Source organism: Danio rerio, chromosome 5 (assembly GCF_052040795.2).
Source record: "Danio rerio strain M-AB ecotype USA chromosome 5, GRCz13ab, whole genome shotgun sequence".
In the NCBI taxonomy this organism is placed as follows: domain Eukaryota; kingdom Metazoa; phylum Chordata; class Actinopteri; order Cypriniformes; family Danionidae; genus Danio; species Danio rerio.
This window is the reverse complement of record NC_141025.1, coordinates 69,746,391-69,765,621: the sequence shown is the minus strand read 5'-3', so window position 1 is coordinate 69,765,621 and position 19,231 is coordinate 69,746,391. Positions and strand designations below refer to the sequence as shown.

At 36.9% G+C, this 19,231-nt stretch overlaps 1 protein-coding gene across 9 annotated transcripts in view; it reads right to left on the bottom strand.

The window, feature by feature from the left end:
* Positions 1-19,231, bottom strand: part of abr (ABR activator of RhoGEF and GTPase) — a 338,299-nt gene that overhangs the window by 170,299 nt on the left and 148,769 nt on the right. For all 9 annotated transcript variants that reach the window (XR_015490409.1, XR_015490412.1, XR_015490411.1 and 6 more), the window contains 2 exon segments: positions 12,683-12,781; positions 5,167-5,352 (listed from right to left, as the gene is read on the bottom strand). Coding sequence is in view for 6 of the 9 variants with exons in the window: in NM_001368694.1 (NP_001355623.1) it covers positions 5,167-5,352; positions 12,683-12,781 (285 nt within the window). In the remaining 3 variants the exon portion in view is untranslated.

Sequence of the window (19,231 nt, the reverse complement as noted above, 5' to 3'; positions counted from 1 at the left end):
AGATACTGGATGCAACTATGATCTGCTGGAAGTGTTGTTTTAAGTTCATATCACATGCTGAATGGAAGAAAAAAAACCTCCGCATTTCATGATGCAGTTGTCTGCAGGTGTGTGCGTTTGTGGACTATCCTGTCGCAAAACGAGGCGAAAATTAATAGTTCAATTAAGGTGTTTACATGTCTGTACTGCACTTCAATAATGTGACTAAAATCGGCATACTCCACACATATTGATTCAATTTCTCTTTAGTTCGATTATGACCTTAATCTTTGTAAGTTATTCAAAAAGTACTTTTTACATGGTCAACTCTTAATCGGAGTATTGTCTTAATCGCATTAAAATCAAACTATTGGTGTCCATGTAAATGTAGTCACTGACTATATATATATATATATATATATATATATATATATATATATATATATATATATAGTTAAAGTCAAAATTATTTGCCCTCACTTGAGATTTTAATTCTTTTTAAAAGAGTTCCCCAGTGCTGTTTAACAGAGAAGGCTTTTTTCAACATAAATTTTTATACAAAATAGTTTTAATAACTAATTTCTAATACCTTATTTCTTTTATCTTTTCCTTGATGGCAGTGCACTCCATCTAAAATCTATTAATGAGATTCACAATGCACACAGCTATCTATCTAGACAGCATTATGGCCATCACAGAGCATCTGCTTCTCGAGTGTCATGTAAACACACTCAAGACCTGAACAGAGCTTTCATATTCTCCTGGCATCTCCTCTCTGCTAAACGCTTTCTTTCAGTATAAACAGACACTCTTCAAACCTTCTGCTCATTCTCTCAAAGCAGGATGTATTTATTCCATCTGTCAAATCAACATCTACTCTGCTTACTGTAGGTACATTAAGGGTGCTTTCACACCTGTGAATCGATTCAGTTGTTCCGAAACAGAGATTACAATTGTTACATTGTTGCTCTTTGCTCTTGGAGCGGTTCGCTTTCACACTGCAAAGTTTCTAATCGGACCAAAAGAGCTAAAACAAGTCACGTGCGAGTAAACTCTCCTTACATTGGTCAGAGTGTCAGGGTTTATTTTGCAGCGTCCCGCTCAGCTGTCAGGAGAGGTGGTGGTTTGGTGGTGATTGACAGGGTGCGCACGCGATGTGTCTGAGGAGAGATGCAGTGGGGAGGGGTGAGAAGGGTGCGCGACGATGCCTATTTGAGGACCGGGAGGGAGACGCGAGATTACCGGGAGATCATCACTTGTTTGCGGGCATCCGGAGACTCACGAAACTTCCCGCCATTCTCACAATTCTCTCTTTATATAGCCGTAAGCCTATTACATATCCATAAAACACAGTGATATAACCGTGCTCGGATCGAATCACTTTCTCACTGCAATCGAACCGCTCCAGGGTTTGTTTCAATCGAGCCGAGACCACCTCATTCAAGCTATCTCGGAGCGATTACTTTGGCACGGAACAGAGCGCGATTGCCCTGTTCACATATGCCAAACGAACCGCGCTAACTGGGCAAACGAGACACGTTCCGAAACAAAAGTGTAGGTGTGAAAGCACCCTAAGGTTACAAAAAGTGCTTCCAATCAATACTGTGTGCTGAAAAATTAGACACAGTAGATCTTTACTGTAATGCAGTAAAGGTGCAGTAGGTGATTGTTTTCAGAAACATTTGTTTTGCTGGTTGAAAGTCCCCTCACATCATAATAGTAATGATTAAAGTAAATGATGTAAATGTGTTCATATGTATTTTTATATTCTGGGTAAGGCATACAACAAAAAAATCTTCGTTCAATTAAATATTGTCCCTGTGTTCACACAAATCCGCCGATGTGCGTTTACGTGGGCACGAGTGACAGTGGTAAAATCAAATGCTCAATCAAAACTTTTTCAAATCCTGAATCAATATTGGAGATACTTTTGCACGCTGGAGGAAGGATGACATTATGGCTGAAGTGTTTCTGTTAGACAGGTAATGTTCTGTTTTAAAAGATTAGATTTTGTCATTACGAATGGCTTACATGCACAGAAGTTTTGTTCAGTCACTGAGATCTTCCAGTGAACAATTGATGTGACTATTTTCAGTGTCAAAAGGTCCTTTTACAGCATCGATAATGTAGATTTTTATTTAGTTTAACAACAAAACATCAGTAAATAGCGCTATTCTGCCTAGCCTGCTTTACTGAGGTCAAGTTCATAGGTTTTATATTCATATTGGTTTATTTTTTAACAATGGCAGCCTGTGACGCGATCCCTGTGTTGTTTACCATGCTACTGAATATTGGGTCTGAAATAGCATGCAAGTATGGCTTAGTATTAAGTGTAATTCATGCATGCCGCCAGCCAACCACTAAGCATACAGTAGTTGATTTAGAACAATGCATGAGACCAAGTGAGACTAGCGATCCTTCCATGCATGAAATATTGCACATTATGACAGATTTTGCTTGCTAACTACTGAAAATGTGTTAAATATAATACAGTTTTTTTATTGGGAATTGTAGTATTGTAAAGAACTGTAAAGTTTTCTAACTGGCGAATGACATGATCTAGTGGGTCTCTGTCATCTTCAATGTGCGTGTTTGCGTGATTTCAGGAGACGTGGCTTTGGACAGCAAAGGGATTGTATTTGAAAGATATTATACTAACCAGATAGCATTAAGGCAGATCACCTACTGCACCTTTAAATAAACTTATTCTACCAGAATGTTTTTTTTTGCAGTTGCATAAGCAGTTAACAAAAGAAAAATATAAAATAAAGCAATATTACCAAAACAAAATACAAGTGATATAAAACTGTTAATGATCAAATGATTCTTGAATATTCACAAAAATGGAGCTTTAGTAAAAAATAGAGCAATTAGGAATTAGGGTTGGGCGATGTTGACCAATTTGGTATCGTACAATGTCAAATGTGAAACATCCCAATGGATGATGGCATAGTCATTATGTGATAAGGGGGGTGGGGGGATCTGAAGAGCGAAGAGGGATACGGGGTGAGAAGGGTGTACAACTTATTTAAGGACCGGCAGGGAGACGTTCGATTTTCGGGAGATTATCACTCGTTTGCGGGCATTATGAGTCCCGCAAAAGCATAAAGACTCCTGGAACTTCTGGGACACTTGGGATGTCTGAATATCATGTTTAACAACTGTAGTGAGACGCGATCCAGCGGTACATCCTTGATAAACTCTCCGACGTGCACTGCTCTCTGGAGCACAGAGGAGCGCATGACACTGTGTGGCTGTGTGTGTGTGGTCACGTGATGTGCATTTTCAGTGGACAGAGGGCTGTTCTGAAATGTTAGGTAAAACACGGTGTAGATGTGGATCATTTTCGGTTTCGTTTTAAGACGTATTAGTAAAAATGGGGCCTGAGTGTGTAATTTTCACGAGCGGGTTTGCGACGGGGACGGGGTAGAGGATCGGCGATGCTGGCTCAGCATAGTGTTGTTGATTGCCCATCGGCGATGGACGATGACATCTTCTATCAGCCCAAACCTATTACGAATGTGTATTTTAACATTTAAATCAGCTTCAGAAATAATCTGGATGTGCGTTATTCTCGACCGCAGGCTAAGAGAAACTGAAAGTAAAACTAAGCTGAATATATAGTGCAGGTCAAAACCACTAATGGCTATATGCGACTGGTAATGATTCAAAAATATACATTTTGGTTTGCTGAACTTCACTATATTTTTGAGTTTTGAGATTATTGCCATAACAGCTTCTTTGGCTTATGTCAAGTTTACCACATTTTATAGATATCACTTTTCGACGATTATACAAAAAATTAACAGTTAAAAGTCATCAACAGCAATAAATAACTCATAAGGTAAAATACATAAATGATAAGGGTGTCACGATCCACCAAATCCTCGATTCGATTACATTTTCAATTCTAAGGGCACGATTCGATTCGATTTTCGATTATGAATAATTAATTAATTAATGACCAATTAATTATTTGTAGCCTACATTTAAACTACCTGACCAGCATGGTCTTTGTTTTACCCATAAACAAATCATACAGTAAATGAATAAAGGCAAGATACACACATAATTACCACCTGTCAATCACTTTTTCTGCGGGACTTGTGAATAGGCAGTGATCTGTGTCGTTATAATGGCGTCAGTAAAAAAGACGCACAACCAATAGGAACCAGCCTACAGTATCTGAGGTGTTCGCTAAAATGACTAAGTACAAGTGAGTGAAAGATTGAAGCAGTCCTCTGACTGCCTGCCTGGACCTGCTCTCTCGAGCGCATGGCTGTGAGTGCGTCTGTGTCTGTGTGGTCATGTGATGTGCATTTTCAGCGGTAGTGAGGAAGGAGGGCTGCTCAGAAATGCTACACGCCACTGTGGATGTCAAATCGTTGGCGTTCTAAAATGCCATTTAAAAACAAAGACAGTGTAAACAGGGCCTGAGTGTGTACTTTTCGCGAGCGGATTTGTAACGGGGGCGGGCGAAAGATCGCGATGCCGGTGTTGTCTATCGGACGAACCGTACGTAATACATACATAGCAGAGCTTGCAAAACTGTGTTTTTTTTTTGTCGACAACACGAACGTTGTCAACATAACTCACTGGAAATCCAAAATGCTTACACACCGGCGACTTCATTGAAAGAGGAGAGGGTTTAAGTTCTGTCGACGGGTCTCCTGCTTCTGCAGTTTAACAAGCACTTCAACAAGCCTGTTTTTTTCCCGCTTGGCAAGCCAAGCTGACATGGGGGCGTGGCAGCATCGACGATTCTATTTTTTGATTCGATAATCGAAATTGATAATAAATGAAAATAATAATTAACAAGACCAAAATCTAAAACATTTTTTAGGGTTTACTTTTGATAAACATTGTACAATGTTGGATTAACATTAAAAAAAAAATAATTGAATGTCTCCCCAGATAAAAACTGTTGTCTGATAACATTCAAAATAGGACATTCAACAAGCATTTGTTTAACAGTTTGGTTTCTGTTGCAATATTGCCGGCAGTTTGAGACCCCTGATCAAGATCAATGTGACGTATACTTGATAAAAAAGTAATAAATCTTAAATAACAATAATAATAAATGCCACAAACAACACAAAAACTGAATGACAGTGTACAGCACATACAGTATGAATCACTGTATGATTTTGAATGAACATCGAAGGCATTGTTCACCAGTGAACTTACCAGTTTCTGGAAGAGATGCCCCACAGTGACCTTCTCATCCCACTGCTGAATGTGGGGAGAAAGAGCATCATAAAACTCCTTATGGATCTCAAAGATGTCTTGGATCATGAAGAAAATGGTGTCGATCTGTTCCACTGTCAGCACTGGCTTCGAAGTTGTAGCTGTCGCTTTAAGAGGTTTCATGGGCTATGAGAGAAAATGAGGGAGAAGTTGATTAGTCAACATGATCACTACCTACATTTATAATTATAAGACGTAACGATGAATCAGCAAATAATACATTGCCAGAAATACACACAGTTGAAATCAGAATTATTAACCCACCTGTTTATTTTCCACTTTTAAGCCTTAACTAGGTTATTTAGGTTAACTAGGCAAGTTTGGGTAATTAGGCAAGTCATTGTATAACAATGTATTTTTTTGGAAGACAATATATTGCTTAATATATATTGCTTAAGAGTGCTTAATGGTTATAAAAAATTTTAAAACTGCTTTTATTGTAGCCAAAATAAAACAAATAAGACTTTCTCCAGAAAAAAAAAAAATATTATAGGAAATACTGTGAGAAATTCCTTGGTCGGCTTGGCAGCTGTGACAAGTGTGTGCTGGGCCGAGACTCGCAAGCCCGATGGAGCAAGTGTCGAGTCCAGTGAAGGAACTTTCGATGGAAACTTTTGTTTTGCGTTTATCTTGTAAATAAAGTTGTTGCACATCTGCCGGTTCCCACCTCTGAATGAGCAAGTTTTAGCTACTTGTATAGTAAGGTAGCTAGCCTTTCGGAATTTCTATTGCAGAGCAACACAAACAGCAAGGCAGAAGTATAAACCAGCCTTAAGATAAGTGCATTAGGGATTTTTGCCCAATTGTACACATTAAATTGCTTGAAATAAAGATGATTAGTAAGATTTTTGTTCATTTAGATTTTCTGATGACTCTGAAACTCAAAACGTTTGGGTGAAAAGATTCAATTAGAGATGCAGAAATCATTTGTTTGTTTGTTTGTTTGTTTGTTTTTTTGTAAAAAAATCTTCTCCTTTTTCCAAGCTTTACCAAAAGACTTATGAGGGTGAATAAATGATGACCACAGATGTGAGCACAAAACATCAGTCTTACTATAGTATAGTAGTATTATATAAAATAATCAATTTAAATTAGGCTTATTAGGCTAAATTGTGGACTTAAAATCTTCATTAAAAATGTACTACTTTGTGTTATAACAACTTCAATCGGTTTTATGCACCAAACAGAAATAAATAAATAAATAAAAATTCAAAAAGTTTCTATTGATTTATAAAGCTATTTAAATGGTTGTCATAAATCTTGTGAGCTTCAAAAATGCATAATGTATTTATGAATTGAGCATCTGAAGAGCTTAAAACAAGCTAAAAGTATTATTTTTAAATCTCCCGAAGATAAATGTATTTGGTGCTGAGATGTACGGTCATATTTTGGTTCATCACTTAAAAGGAATAAACTTCAAATTGAACACAGAGCAGATTAACAAAATTTACTGAATTCCTATTCATAATATTCATGATAAAACATAAAAAGCTTTGAAAATGAGACTTTTAAGTAATACACTATTTTATTTTTATTTTAAACACTATTCATTTTGTAGGTACTGCGGTTTAAGACTGAAAAAATGCAAAGCAAATGAATAAATGATTTTGTCTTTAAAAGAAAAGAAGTATGACTATGTTGTATACATTATGATTTGAGAAACGACAAAGCAATAAATGCACAATTTATTCCATTAATATTACCATACTTATTTCTAAATATAGAAAATATTAATAGCAAGAAACATTTAACCACATTTAAATTTAGAACGGAAGCGTAAAAATTAATTCTGGAAAGTGCATTTAGTATAAGTACAGTATTTGTTAAAAAAAAACAAAAAAAAAACAAGATTACTGGATATTCACAATTTTATCAGCTGTGCCAGAGATCTGACATCAGCATGACAGAAATCATCTCTTCAAGAAATAATTAAAGAAGGCGAGTGATTGTGTGCTGGCTCATTTATATGACTGCTCTGCCACAGTATTTGTAGCGATTTTGCTTGTGGATCCAAACTGCTGAGTAATGTTTGGACAGGAAGTGTGTAGGAGAGAGCAGAAGTACACATAAAAACCAAAATCCTGGTCTGCTTTGACAAACTTAGCAAAAGTTTTCCTTTATTTAGACTTTTTTCTTAGAATGCAAAATAACCCTTATGCTTTGCGTGTATGCGCAAGGAGAATGCTAAGAACTTCCGGTCGGCAGCTGATGCGTGTAAACAGTCACATTTGGACAGCTTTGAAACGATAGTTTTAATCTATTTCACTTGCTTTTATCATCTTTGAACTAATACTGCTGTCAATCAGCGCCACCTGCTGGACTGATCATTTAAAAAAAATGTGATCTAATGGGATGGAAAACAGCTGGTGTGAGGCATTTTCCCCTCGTTGTCAGACAGCATCTTCTGCCGTTTAAATCAAGCCTCGTCATTTCTAAAGTCAACATTTTCTCTTTATTTCAAATATATAACCAGCACAAACAAATGTAATTCACAAAAATGTTTGACACACACACGTAGCCTGTACTGTCCCACTGACACACTGATTTAATAAGTGTCCTAAAGTGAAACTAAAGTGACATTTTGAAATGACAGAAAAACACAAACCGTGGTAAATACAACACACGAAATGAAACTTAAACGGCTCGCGATTAGAATGAACAGTAAATCAGCCAGCAGAGTATCAATTACAGACTTTTATTGGTCATTTTTGTAAACTGCATGACTAAGGGTGCTTTCACACCTACACTTTTGTTTCGGAACGTATCTTGTTTGCCCAGTTAGCGTGGTTTGATTGGCATATATGAACAGGGCAATCGCGCTCTGTTCCGCGCCAAAGTAATCGCTCCGAGATCGCTTGAATGAGGTGGTCTCGGCTCGACTGAAACGAACCCTGGAGCGGTTCGATTGCAGTGAGAAAGCGCTCCGATCCGAGCGCGGTTATTTCACTGTGTTTTATGGATATGTAATAGGCTTACGGCTATATGAAGAGAGAATTATGAGTAGGACGGGAAGTTTCGCGAGTCTCCGGATGCCCGCAAACGAGGGATGATCTCCCGGTAATCTTGCGTCTCTCTCCCAGTCCTCAAATAGGCATCGTCGCGCACCCTTCTCACCCCTCCCCACCATGTCTCTCCTCAGACACGTCACGCACGCGCACCCTGTCAATCACCACCAAACCACCACCTCTCCTGACAGCTTAGCGGGACGCTGCAAAATAAACCCTGAAACTCTGACCAATGTAAGGAGAGTTTACTCGCACGTGACTTGTTTTAGCTCTTTTGGTCCGATTAGAAACTTTGCAGTGTGAAAGCAAACCGCTCCAAGAGCAAAGAGCAACAATGTAACAATTTTAATCTGTGTTTCGGAACATCTGAATCGATTCACAGGTGTGAAAGCACCCTTACATGCCTGTTAAGTTTCAAGCCAGTAATCTGGTTTGCTCTATAATGCAGTGAAGTATTGCGTGTGTGTGTTGAAGAGCCGCTGAACTAATAGCTGATAGGTCGGGAACACAAACACACACAATAATGCAGTGAAATATTGCGTGTGTTGAAGAGCCGCTGATCTAACAGCTGACAAGTCGGGCACGCATGCACGCACACACGCACACACAGTAGTTCTAGCGGCAGACACGTGAATAGGAGACCGTTTTTCTCTCACGCGTGAACCACATCTGACAGATTAACGGCTTTAACACACTTTTCAAAGTTGTGTGTTACAAAAACACTTCATAATCCACTCAAAACGCTACTGAAACCCATTTTCAGAGAGCAAATTACCAGTTGTGAAAACTGTAAACGGAACTTCCTAGCATTCTACCGGAAAACGCTGGTCGCTTTGCCGCTTTCCATGCAGCAGCCAAGAAAAAGGTCTATACTATAGGACAAGAGATGTCTAAGTCAAAAAATTACAATGTCTCTTCTGCAAGCGCACATTGTTAGCCTTAAGGTGAAAAAATTATCCATGCAAGTTAATCCACTGAGAAAAGTTGTATTTTGGGTAATCTTTAATCAAAATCTGGCCATTTGCTTTCGCTCTGGAACAGCCGTCCTTCTCTGATGATGTCAGCTTGAAGGCTTGAGCGAAAACATGCTTAGCCACGCCGCTCCAGCTATCCACTTCTTGTGAGTGAAAGGATGAAAGGAGGAGTGCTCCAAACACTCAGGGCTCTAATTTAATGATCTAGGCGCAGAGTCTAAAGCGCATTGCCCAAAAGCAAAAAGGGCATGTCCGGATCCACTTTTGCTATGTTAAGGACGGTCAAATACGCTCTGCACCCCAACATATGGTCTAACAGAGTTGTGCTTATTCTCTTAATGAGTTCTGGGTGTGTTTTGAGCATAACGTGCAATCAACCAATCAAGAGTCTCATCTCACATTCCCTTTAAGAGTCAGTTGCATCGCGCAGTGGCGCAGTTGAATAATTATGACTTCAACCGATAATCGTTTTGAATAATCGTGATTACAATTATGACCAAAATAATCGTGATTATGATTTTTACCAAAATCGAGCAGCACTACAGTGTGTGTAAAGCATACATAACACACATTAAAAAAAGTTTCCAGAGTGTATTTCAGGGTTAGTGTGCACGCATGCTGATTACTAGTTTGCATCTTTAAAAAGGCTGGGGAAAAGAAGCTCTTGTTCATCACAGGGCTTTCATTTATGTTTTGTGTCCTTGCTTATCAATCTCAATGAACAATCTAGAAAGCCGCTGCTGACCCAACTCCCATTAGACTGATTAGAAAAAAAGATATAGCACTGACGAAAATAAGTGGATGCACTACTGGACTGAATGAACGGAGGATTAAAAAATATGATTGACAGGAAATGACACGTTCAAAATAGCAGCGGAACAAAGTACTGGCCGACAAGAGATTTCAGATTTTTTCTAAAAATAGGAAACGCTGCTTCCTGATTGGCTAAGTGAATGCATGCTTATTTTAGCACACTCAAAGCTCTCCTTTGCCCTAATGAAATATAAATCTATTTCGAAATAAGAGCTCGATCTAACAAAAACCCAAATGCTGGGTTTACCCTGATGGACCGCTATTATTAGTTTGGTTTAACTCAAATCAAACTCAAAATTTACTGATAACCTTCTCACACATCTGCTGACAACTGGATCTTCAGTAGTCTTTGCATGGCCAAATTTAGCCTTTTTTTAAGCAAAACAGTGCTCCCAAAAGCCTATTAAAAACATTCAATAGTCACGAAACACCAAAACACATTTTTTGAGCTGGTGACAGTCGTATATGTGTCCCACACTGCTAAAAACACTATTAGGACACCTATATTTCACTAAAAAGTGTAAATTGGTTGTTTTTGCGTTATTTCAAGCAAATTCGTACTTCCGGTTTGAAATTAATTTTTGAAGCTGCGTCACGGTCATGACATAATAGCGTTGTATTCCAGCGTGCAGACTGGGCGTCTGTACCAGAGTGTGTCTTATTACGTCTTACAGTGTGATGCATTAATGCATGAGTAAAGCTTGGTTCAAACCAATCAGTGCGCTCTATTGTGCAACTTCATTAATATTCATTACTGTCACAGTGTTTAGACGACAGAGACGCCACGTTGTGTTGGCAAAACAAGCGTGAAGTGTTGCTTTTATAGTTTGCTGCAGTTAAGTTTTGTTTTCATTTTCTCTCTGTGAGAGCGCAGCTGGAGTCACGTGTGGATTACAGTGTACGCGACGCTCGACAACAATAACTTACGTGTCTAAGGAGGAACATTGTTTACCTGAGAGCTGTTCTCATCTGCAAACGCTGAGATCCGGATTTGCTTGTAGTATTCTCTTCATAAACACGCGGCTCTAGTTGATGGTGATTAACCTGTCTCTACAGATTTGGTAAGTGAGCGACCAGTGCTCTTTGTTTATTCAGTTTGTTCGTATCGAACAAACTATTGCACCGAGTGTAAACATGTTAGCACCACAACCAAACTTTAACCTCGTGTAGGATTTTTTACCGCATTTTGTGACCGGAATAACACACATGGCTTTCTGACGCTACCTGCCGTGTGCTTCTAAGTTTCCGGGAAATGCTGAGTTTTTTTTCTCTCCTTCGCCATGCCGTATCAAACATTGTATGAAAAATACACGCTTACAGCAGTTCCTCGAATCAAATATTTAGTTTGTCGCGAGGGGCATGAATAAATTCCCTGAATGAAAGACAGTTAAAGTCCACCATTTAATAATTTGGCAAATGATTCGACTACAGATGCCCATGTAAACACAGTCGCGTGCCCAAATAGACACTCCCACACTGTGCCTCTTTTCTTCCTCCGACACTCCCCCCTAAACAGAGCTGGACACGCCCACTTTTCTGGCTTTTTCCAAAGTAGAGGTGTGAAAAAACCCTGCTGAAACGAGGGGGTTTCATGGCCCTTTAAAGCCACTGAAGAAATGTCAATAACTTAACATCGCCACATGATGTCACATGCTTATTAGCATATTTTAAAGCATATATATATATATATATATATATATATATATATATATATATTTTTTTTTTTTTTTTTTTTTTTTTTGCATATATATATATAATATGCAAATATTAATTTGTGTTAAATTTTTTACATTTAAAAAAAAAACATCTTAAGGTCAATGTTATTAGTCCTCTTAAGCAATATAAATAATATATTTTTTAAGTGTCTACAGAACAAATAATCATTATACAATGACTTTCCTAAATGCCTTCAGCAAACTTCCTGATGGTGCACCATGAAGATTTTTATAATCATTTATGAGAGTTAAAAGTGGTGGATCTGTTCCGCAAAATATTTGACTGCATGTTACTGCATCCCAAACAACTAAAACTAATACAAAATGATATAACTAAAGAAATGTCCACTCTGCTGAGCGAGAGCGCTTCTCTTCCTGTTAAACTAAACAGTCGCATCATCAATTACCTAAAAGTGCTCTGGCTTGGGAGGTAAAATGCGAAGCGAGTGCGGGCCGTGGGGGGAAAGTGGAGGAGGGACAAGAACACTTCGGAATGGTTCAAGGCAACTGTACCTAGTGTGAGTATGTCCAAAACTATTATGTTTAGATAAAAAAAGAAAAATTTTCTTTCTGTTAAACAGAAATTGGGGACAAATATAGGGGTGGCTAATAATTCAGGAGGACTAATAATTCTTACTACGCCTGTATACCTATTATCTGTGTGGGTCATGGCTTTTATTAATTTCCTACTGTAAAAGTAAAACTTTTTCGACAACACACATGGTCAAAGCATATCTTATAATTGCAATCTGCTTGCGTAAATAAACAGAAAACACCAGTGAATCATGAGCTAATTAACAGATTTTTTTCTCTCAGAGTAGAATCTACTGGTACTGAGCTACGAAACTCTCCACACAGTAACAAAGTCCCACACACAGGGCTGTAATGTTCCCACAGCAGGTTTCTGGTAAAGTGTGAATGACGTTATCTGAGGCAGTATAGTGCTCACCAGCAGCAACGCCTCCAGTTGGTTAATATAGATCTCCTCGCTGGCCAGAAAACCAGACAGAACCAGTTTCTTCATCTCCAGACCTTTCTCAATGTCTCCCTGAAACACAGAACAATATAGAATACAGATCAGATACAGGTGAATCTCAAAACATATAACATAACATAACATATTCCAGACACTGAACATTACGTGCAAAAACTGTACCATAATTTATTTAGATTCTAATGCTATGAGTCGCTTATAGTTTATAAGCAGGGCCAGACAGAATATGCAGACTTTTTTTCTGAATTTTGCAGGTTTAAAGAAATGTATTAACTAAAAATATAGATAGATAGATAGATAGATAGATAGATAGATAGATAGATAGATAGATAGATAGATAGATAGATAGATAGATAGATAGATAGATAGATAGATAGATAGATAGATAGATAGATAGATAGATAGATAGATAGATAGATAGATAGATAGATAGATAAAAATATAAATAAACAAAGGTGATAGGCAAATAAATAAATAAATAGATATAAATAGATAGGTAAGTAAATAAATAAATAAATAAATAGCAAGGTAAATAATTAAACAAACAAATAAATAAACAAATAAATAAATGAATGAATAAATAAATAAATACCAAGGTAAATAAATAAATAGCAAGGTAAATAAATAAACAAACTGATAGTTAAATAAATAAACAAACAGACACACAATTAAACAAATAAAGTAATAGGTAAATAAATAAATAAATAATTAAATAAATAAACTGATTGTAAATGTACAATTGTAATTGTAGTGGATGGATGGATGGATGGATGGATGGATGGATGGATGGATGGATGATAGATGGGTGGATAGGTGGATGGGTGGATGGATGGATGGATGGATGGATGGATGGATGGGTGGATGGATGGAAAAAAAACACAAACAATCAACAAATAAACAAACAAACAAACAAACAAACAAACAAATAAATAAATAAATAAATAAATCTGTTGATATCTGCTGAATAGTTTAGAGAGTTTAGGAGATGAAAACTTAAAAAAATAAGATTTTATTTTATTTCACTTAAGGTTTACATTACTAATTCTATTAAATCCACTAGTTTGTAAGACAAAGCTACAGTAGCTTTCTCATATAATACATCCACTAAAAGACAGAAAACATTTGTACAAATTGTACTGTCCATAATTCATCTAAACATCTGCATAAGTGCGTATTTTTAAATAATCATACTGAAATTCTTATAAGATTAATATAAAAGCTGATTTAATATTATGCAATATATAGTTACAAACTTACATAATACAATTAATAAACAAATTACTCCTCTGTTGTTTTAATGGATATATAAGGGATAATCCACTTTTCAAAATAATAATAGTGAATGAACTTTGGGGCTGTCAAGTTCAAAACAGAGGCAGTAGCATCATACCAGTGGTCCATATAACTCTGTTTTGTCTGAATATCCTGAAGCCATTCATATGTATTGTACAGTATAAGGGAACCTTATATTCACATTCAGTGAACTGAAAGTGTATTGATTTGAAAGTAATTTGTGTGTGGGTTCTGTTTCATGAATCGCTACACTGTTGACAATTGAAAATTGATGCCACGAAAATTCCACAAAAAATATGTTCAGTGATGCCAACAATTTCATTGAATAAACTACAACCGGTTTCTGTACAATGCTAACATACAGCTTTAGAAGAGTTTATTCCATAATAAATCAATCTGGACACTGACAAACACACAGCTATATATATATATATATATATATATATATATATATATATATATATATATATATATATATATATATATATATATATATATATATATATATATATATATATATATATATATATTTATTTATTTAGTGCTCATTCAGTGAAATTGAACAAGTACACTAAAAACCATTGACTTACACTAATTTTATTAGTATTTTTATCAATTTTTTTAAACGCTTTAAAAATAAGTAAAATCTTTGTAGACTATAAATATATGTACACTGTAAAAAATCCGTAATTTTATGGTTTATTTTACGGTAAAAAACCTGTAAAATAATGGCCGTTAAAGTACATAAATTTACTGTAAAATAACGGACATCAAATTACAGAAATTTCCTTAAATTTACATTTCTGGTAAAATTCTGTAATTCAACTTCTGTTATTTTACAGTAAATTTCTGTAATTTAACGGAAGATATTTTACGTTATTTTTTTTATTTTATTTTTAGCACACGCAGCTGCCAGAAATAAACCATAAAATTATGAATTTCTTTTTACAGTGTACTATATATCATTTATTTTTAAAATGTGTGCAATACTTTCAAAAATTTATTTTAATTAATTTTATTAAAAAACATTATATTATTCTATTTTTTAATTGAACTTTAGGGGTGCGGCTGGGTAGGGGGCCCAACAAGACAATGTGCTTGGGGGTCTCTGAATTTTTAATCTGGGCCTGAATGGGCAGATAAAAAAAAAAAGTGTAAAAGGATGATAATAATAGTAAAAAAATATATATATACTTGGGCTGCTGTTAATATACCTGGGCGGCCTGCGCAAATAAAGTCATGTAGAAATGTGTAGGAAGCACTGTAATCAATTGTTTTACAAATTTAAGTAGATTGAATTTAAACCAATTAAGCTTTCAACCCTTAAAAATAAAAAATATGTTGTTTTAACTCATTTTAATATAGTTGAATCAAGCAGCAAAAGTTTTTTTTGAGTGCAGCTAAATTTTAAAAGTATTGCAGTGTGTTTGTGGCAGTAATAAAATATTCAGCTCAAATATCATGAACACCACTAATAGATAATCAATCCCTCCATTCAGCTTTACAATCAAACTGCACATGTGTTTTGATCTTTCTTTTTCTCTTTGGTGTGAAATTTGTCAGGTAGAGCGACACGCCCTGTAAATTCACTCATTCAGGTACAGAGTTCAAAATGTGTGTGAGTGTGTGTGTTCAAACAAAGCACAGACATGCTATCTAAACCCAGGCACTTGAACAAATATCCAAGTAAATCTGAGTGAAAGCAGGAAATTCACGGAGCCTTGAAGTGTAATCCGTCTGTCAAATGTCTGCTTCTGTGTTTTTAAGCGCCAGACAAGCATTTAAACCAATTCCCCTTGTTTGAACAATTTACAACAGCTCCTGCTTTATTACGTGACTTTATAAAAAGACTATTTTAGTTCAATTACTGTATGAGTAAAATCTCCCACCATGTCTGTCCAGAGCCACCACGAATACACACGAATAAATCAAAACATGACCGAGTCTGCTTGAAAAGCCATGCGAGTTGATTACATAAAGGAATAAACAGCAGGACTATCTGAAAAGACAGGAAGTACCACCCTTATGACTAACTACATGTAAAGAGAGCAGCCAAATATCCCTGCCATTGCCCTTAATATTCACTCAAACACTCCTTTGTGCTAGTGAATTCATTCCGTAACACTTTGGTAAGGGGGAAAAATGAATGAAAGTTCAAATTACAGTGAAGTTACATTGTACCACTGATATGTAGAGCCAATATGACACTTGAATATCCTGTGTGAAAATACTTATAGTGGATGTTAAGAAATTATTGCCATTAAATAGTAACTGGAGGCTTATTAAAGAGCCCCTATTTTGCATTATAAAAGGTCATATTTTGGTTTTGGGGGTCTCCATCAACAGGCTGATATTCATGCAAGGTCAAAAAGTGATTCATTTGTTCCCAAACCCCCTCTTTGCGTGAGGCTAATCTGTTGTGATTGGCTGGCTGGATTCAGTTCAACACAGAGAAATGCCCACCACGGTTATGAATTAGCAAGTACACTAAAAAAAATTATTCAAAGATAATTCCTTTTTTGTACTTTTTTGTGATTTACTGTACAAAATTTTTTAGACGGTTGTAAACAATTTATTTGGGCTGACTTTAAACAAAAAATTTCAATTAAACATTACTACATTTAATTTGTTTGTTTAAATTCAACCCATATAAATTCTTTGCAACAGTTTTGCAGACATCATTTTCAGTGTATGTGAGAGCCCAATGCAAAAATGCAGTAAAGCAATGCAGTTAAAACACCAGCATATTACTCTACTCTTAACCCTGACCCCAAGTAATAACAATGACACACATTCAGTATTAATCCACACAGTGGCAAAAGGTTTTCAAAGAAGAACTTCTTTGAAAACCGCCTGCATAAAATAGCTGAGGGTGGCCAAAGCAAAGGCAAACGGCAGAGGATCGCCAGTTCAGAAACGCATTTAAATCGGTAAAGGAAGAAGCACGCGTCACGTTTTTAACGTGGTTTTTGCCACAATATGTGAACAGCCCCATACAGATTAAACACAGGAGAAACAGTACAAGCAAGTGTTATGAAAAATAGATAAGTGATTACAAGTTACAACACAATATTAAATACATATTTTCCAAACTACACTAAACGAGGCAACAATAATAATTACACGTACATGTTATGAGCCGGAGGAAGAAGAAACTGGTCCGTTTGAACTGTCACTGCTACTGACAAAGTCCCTGTCAAAGTCTGAAAAACTCACATACAATAGTCTCCGCTTCTCCATTCTTTAATAGCAAACGACTGACGAATCCCGCGTTGCAGCGTAGGTTATTGTATCAATCATCAGAAAAATGACAGAAACAAACACAGCACTAGGTTGGCTATACTGTGTTGGTGTTGTGAAAATGAAATTTAACCCTTTACTCCCCTCAGCTGAATCTCCATCTATCAGTGATCATCATCTTTGTGTTATGATCGGTCCTGCTAGTGTCTGAAAGGAAAGGCACATTCACGTTTTACCAAATCCAGCACTTCATATTTAGTGATGTGCCGTACTGACGTCGACCCGTTCAGGCAACATATCCAAACCCAACTCAATTCATTTATTTGACTCTGAGTAGATTATGTCGTTAAAGAACCAATAGTCTTAAATACAGTGAACTTTCATATTTAAGCTGGATGTTTTCATTCACTATGGCTGCATTTACACGGCAGATCTTGTTGGTCAATTTCTATTTTGTGGCTGTATCTGCTTTTTTTGATGACCTGCTTACATCATCTTTTAAAAGTGACATATCTGATTGTCTGCATTTAAACAGCACACAGCAAAGGCGCTATGACCAGGAAAAAAAGGGTGGGCACTGACTGCCAGCTGATAATAAAAGAGCACCCTTTTCTCAGTTCCTGTATTTTATCTGTTTGCAGGGTTTCACTTTTTAAAATTCTTTTTGACAAGCTGCATTACTATAGTTTATGACAGAAAAGTTCTAATTTGGCCATCTTCTTTTAATCTAGGCCTTTTTAAACCAGTAGGCATCTTAATGTCCTGTCCATGGCGTGATTTATGCAATAGTTTAAATTATATCGGTAAGGTGGCGGATACTGCGCTCTCTCGCTAAAATGCTTAAACAATTGTGCTACATGACAAAATAAAAGCTTTTTTAGTCCTCGTGTATGAGATATAAGGTTTGGGACTCTGTCGAAGTCTAGGGGTGTCAAAATTAATTGTTTCTTCGGTGCACGGCGATGCAGATGCGGACAATAAGGTATCGGTTCAGTAATAATCATAACCGGTTATTATGTACTGACGTCATTTATCTACTATGCGCTCTGTCGCGAGGGAGGTGAGCGCGAGTATTTACAACACTCAGCCAACTCAGGGCCGGTCCGTGGCATAGGCACCATAGGCAAACGCTAAGGGTGCTGTATATCCAGAGGGGCGCCAGAAAGGAGCGCGGTTCAGTTGGTTTTGTTTTCGATATTCCTGCCACACATTCAGTTATAGACGGCAATAACTCAAAAACTCTTACCCTAAAAAGATCTAAAGTGTGTTTCCTACAAAAAGACAAAGCTGGTTATGTTTCACAGCTGTTTTTCTTTTTTTTTTTTTTCGCTCTACATTAAGAGCACTGCTCCGTTTAAGCCCTCGCAATATGTGTTTAGCCCGGAGAGCTCGCGCTGAGAGGAGCTCTCAGTAAGGGACCGTCGGAAAAGTGCTTCTTTTTTGTTTTTCTGCTCCGCTCAGCGCTAGCTCTCCCTGTTGCGAGGGCTTAAGTGTGTGTTTGTGTGTGTGTGTGTGTTTGTTTGTTTGTTTGGTGCTGTCTATGTTTGTGTATGTGTTTGAATGAGAGACAGTGTGGTGCTATGTCTCTGTGTGTTTATACAGACAGCTTGTTATAGCCTCCCCCCTAAAATAAAACACTGTATATTGAAAGCATCGTCAATGCACCGTGATGCACCGAGATATCGAATTGAACCGAAGGCATGATAATCGTAACCGAACCGAACCGTGATACCAGTATAGGTTTACACCTCTACCGAAGTCTGTTCTGAAATTAAAGCGTCAGAATTGACGTCACTCGCATTGACAAGTGAAAATCCGATCTACTTGCTTACACTGCAGACACGAGGGCACAGATCCAATTCATATCAAATTAATTTCCACATACGAACAAGGCCTGAATCTGATTAGAGTAAATCGGAATCCATGTGATTTGTTCCTGCTTACACGTACACGGGCCATATCCGATCTGTG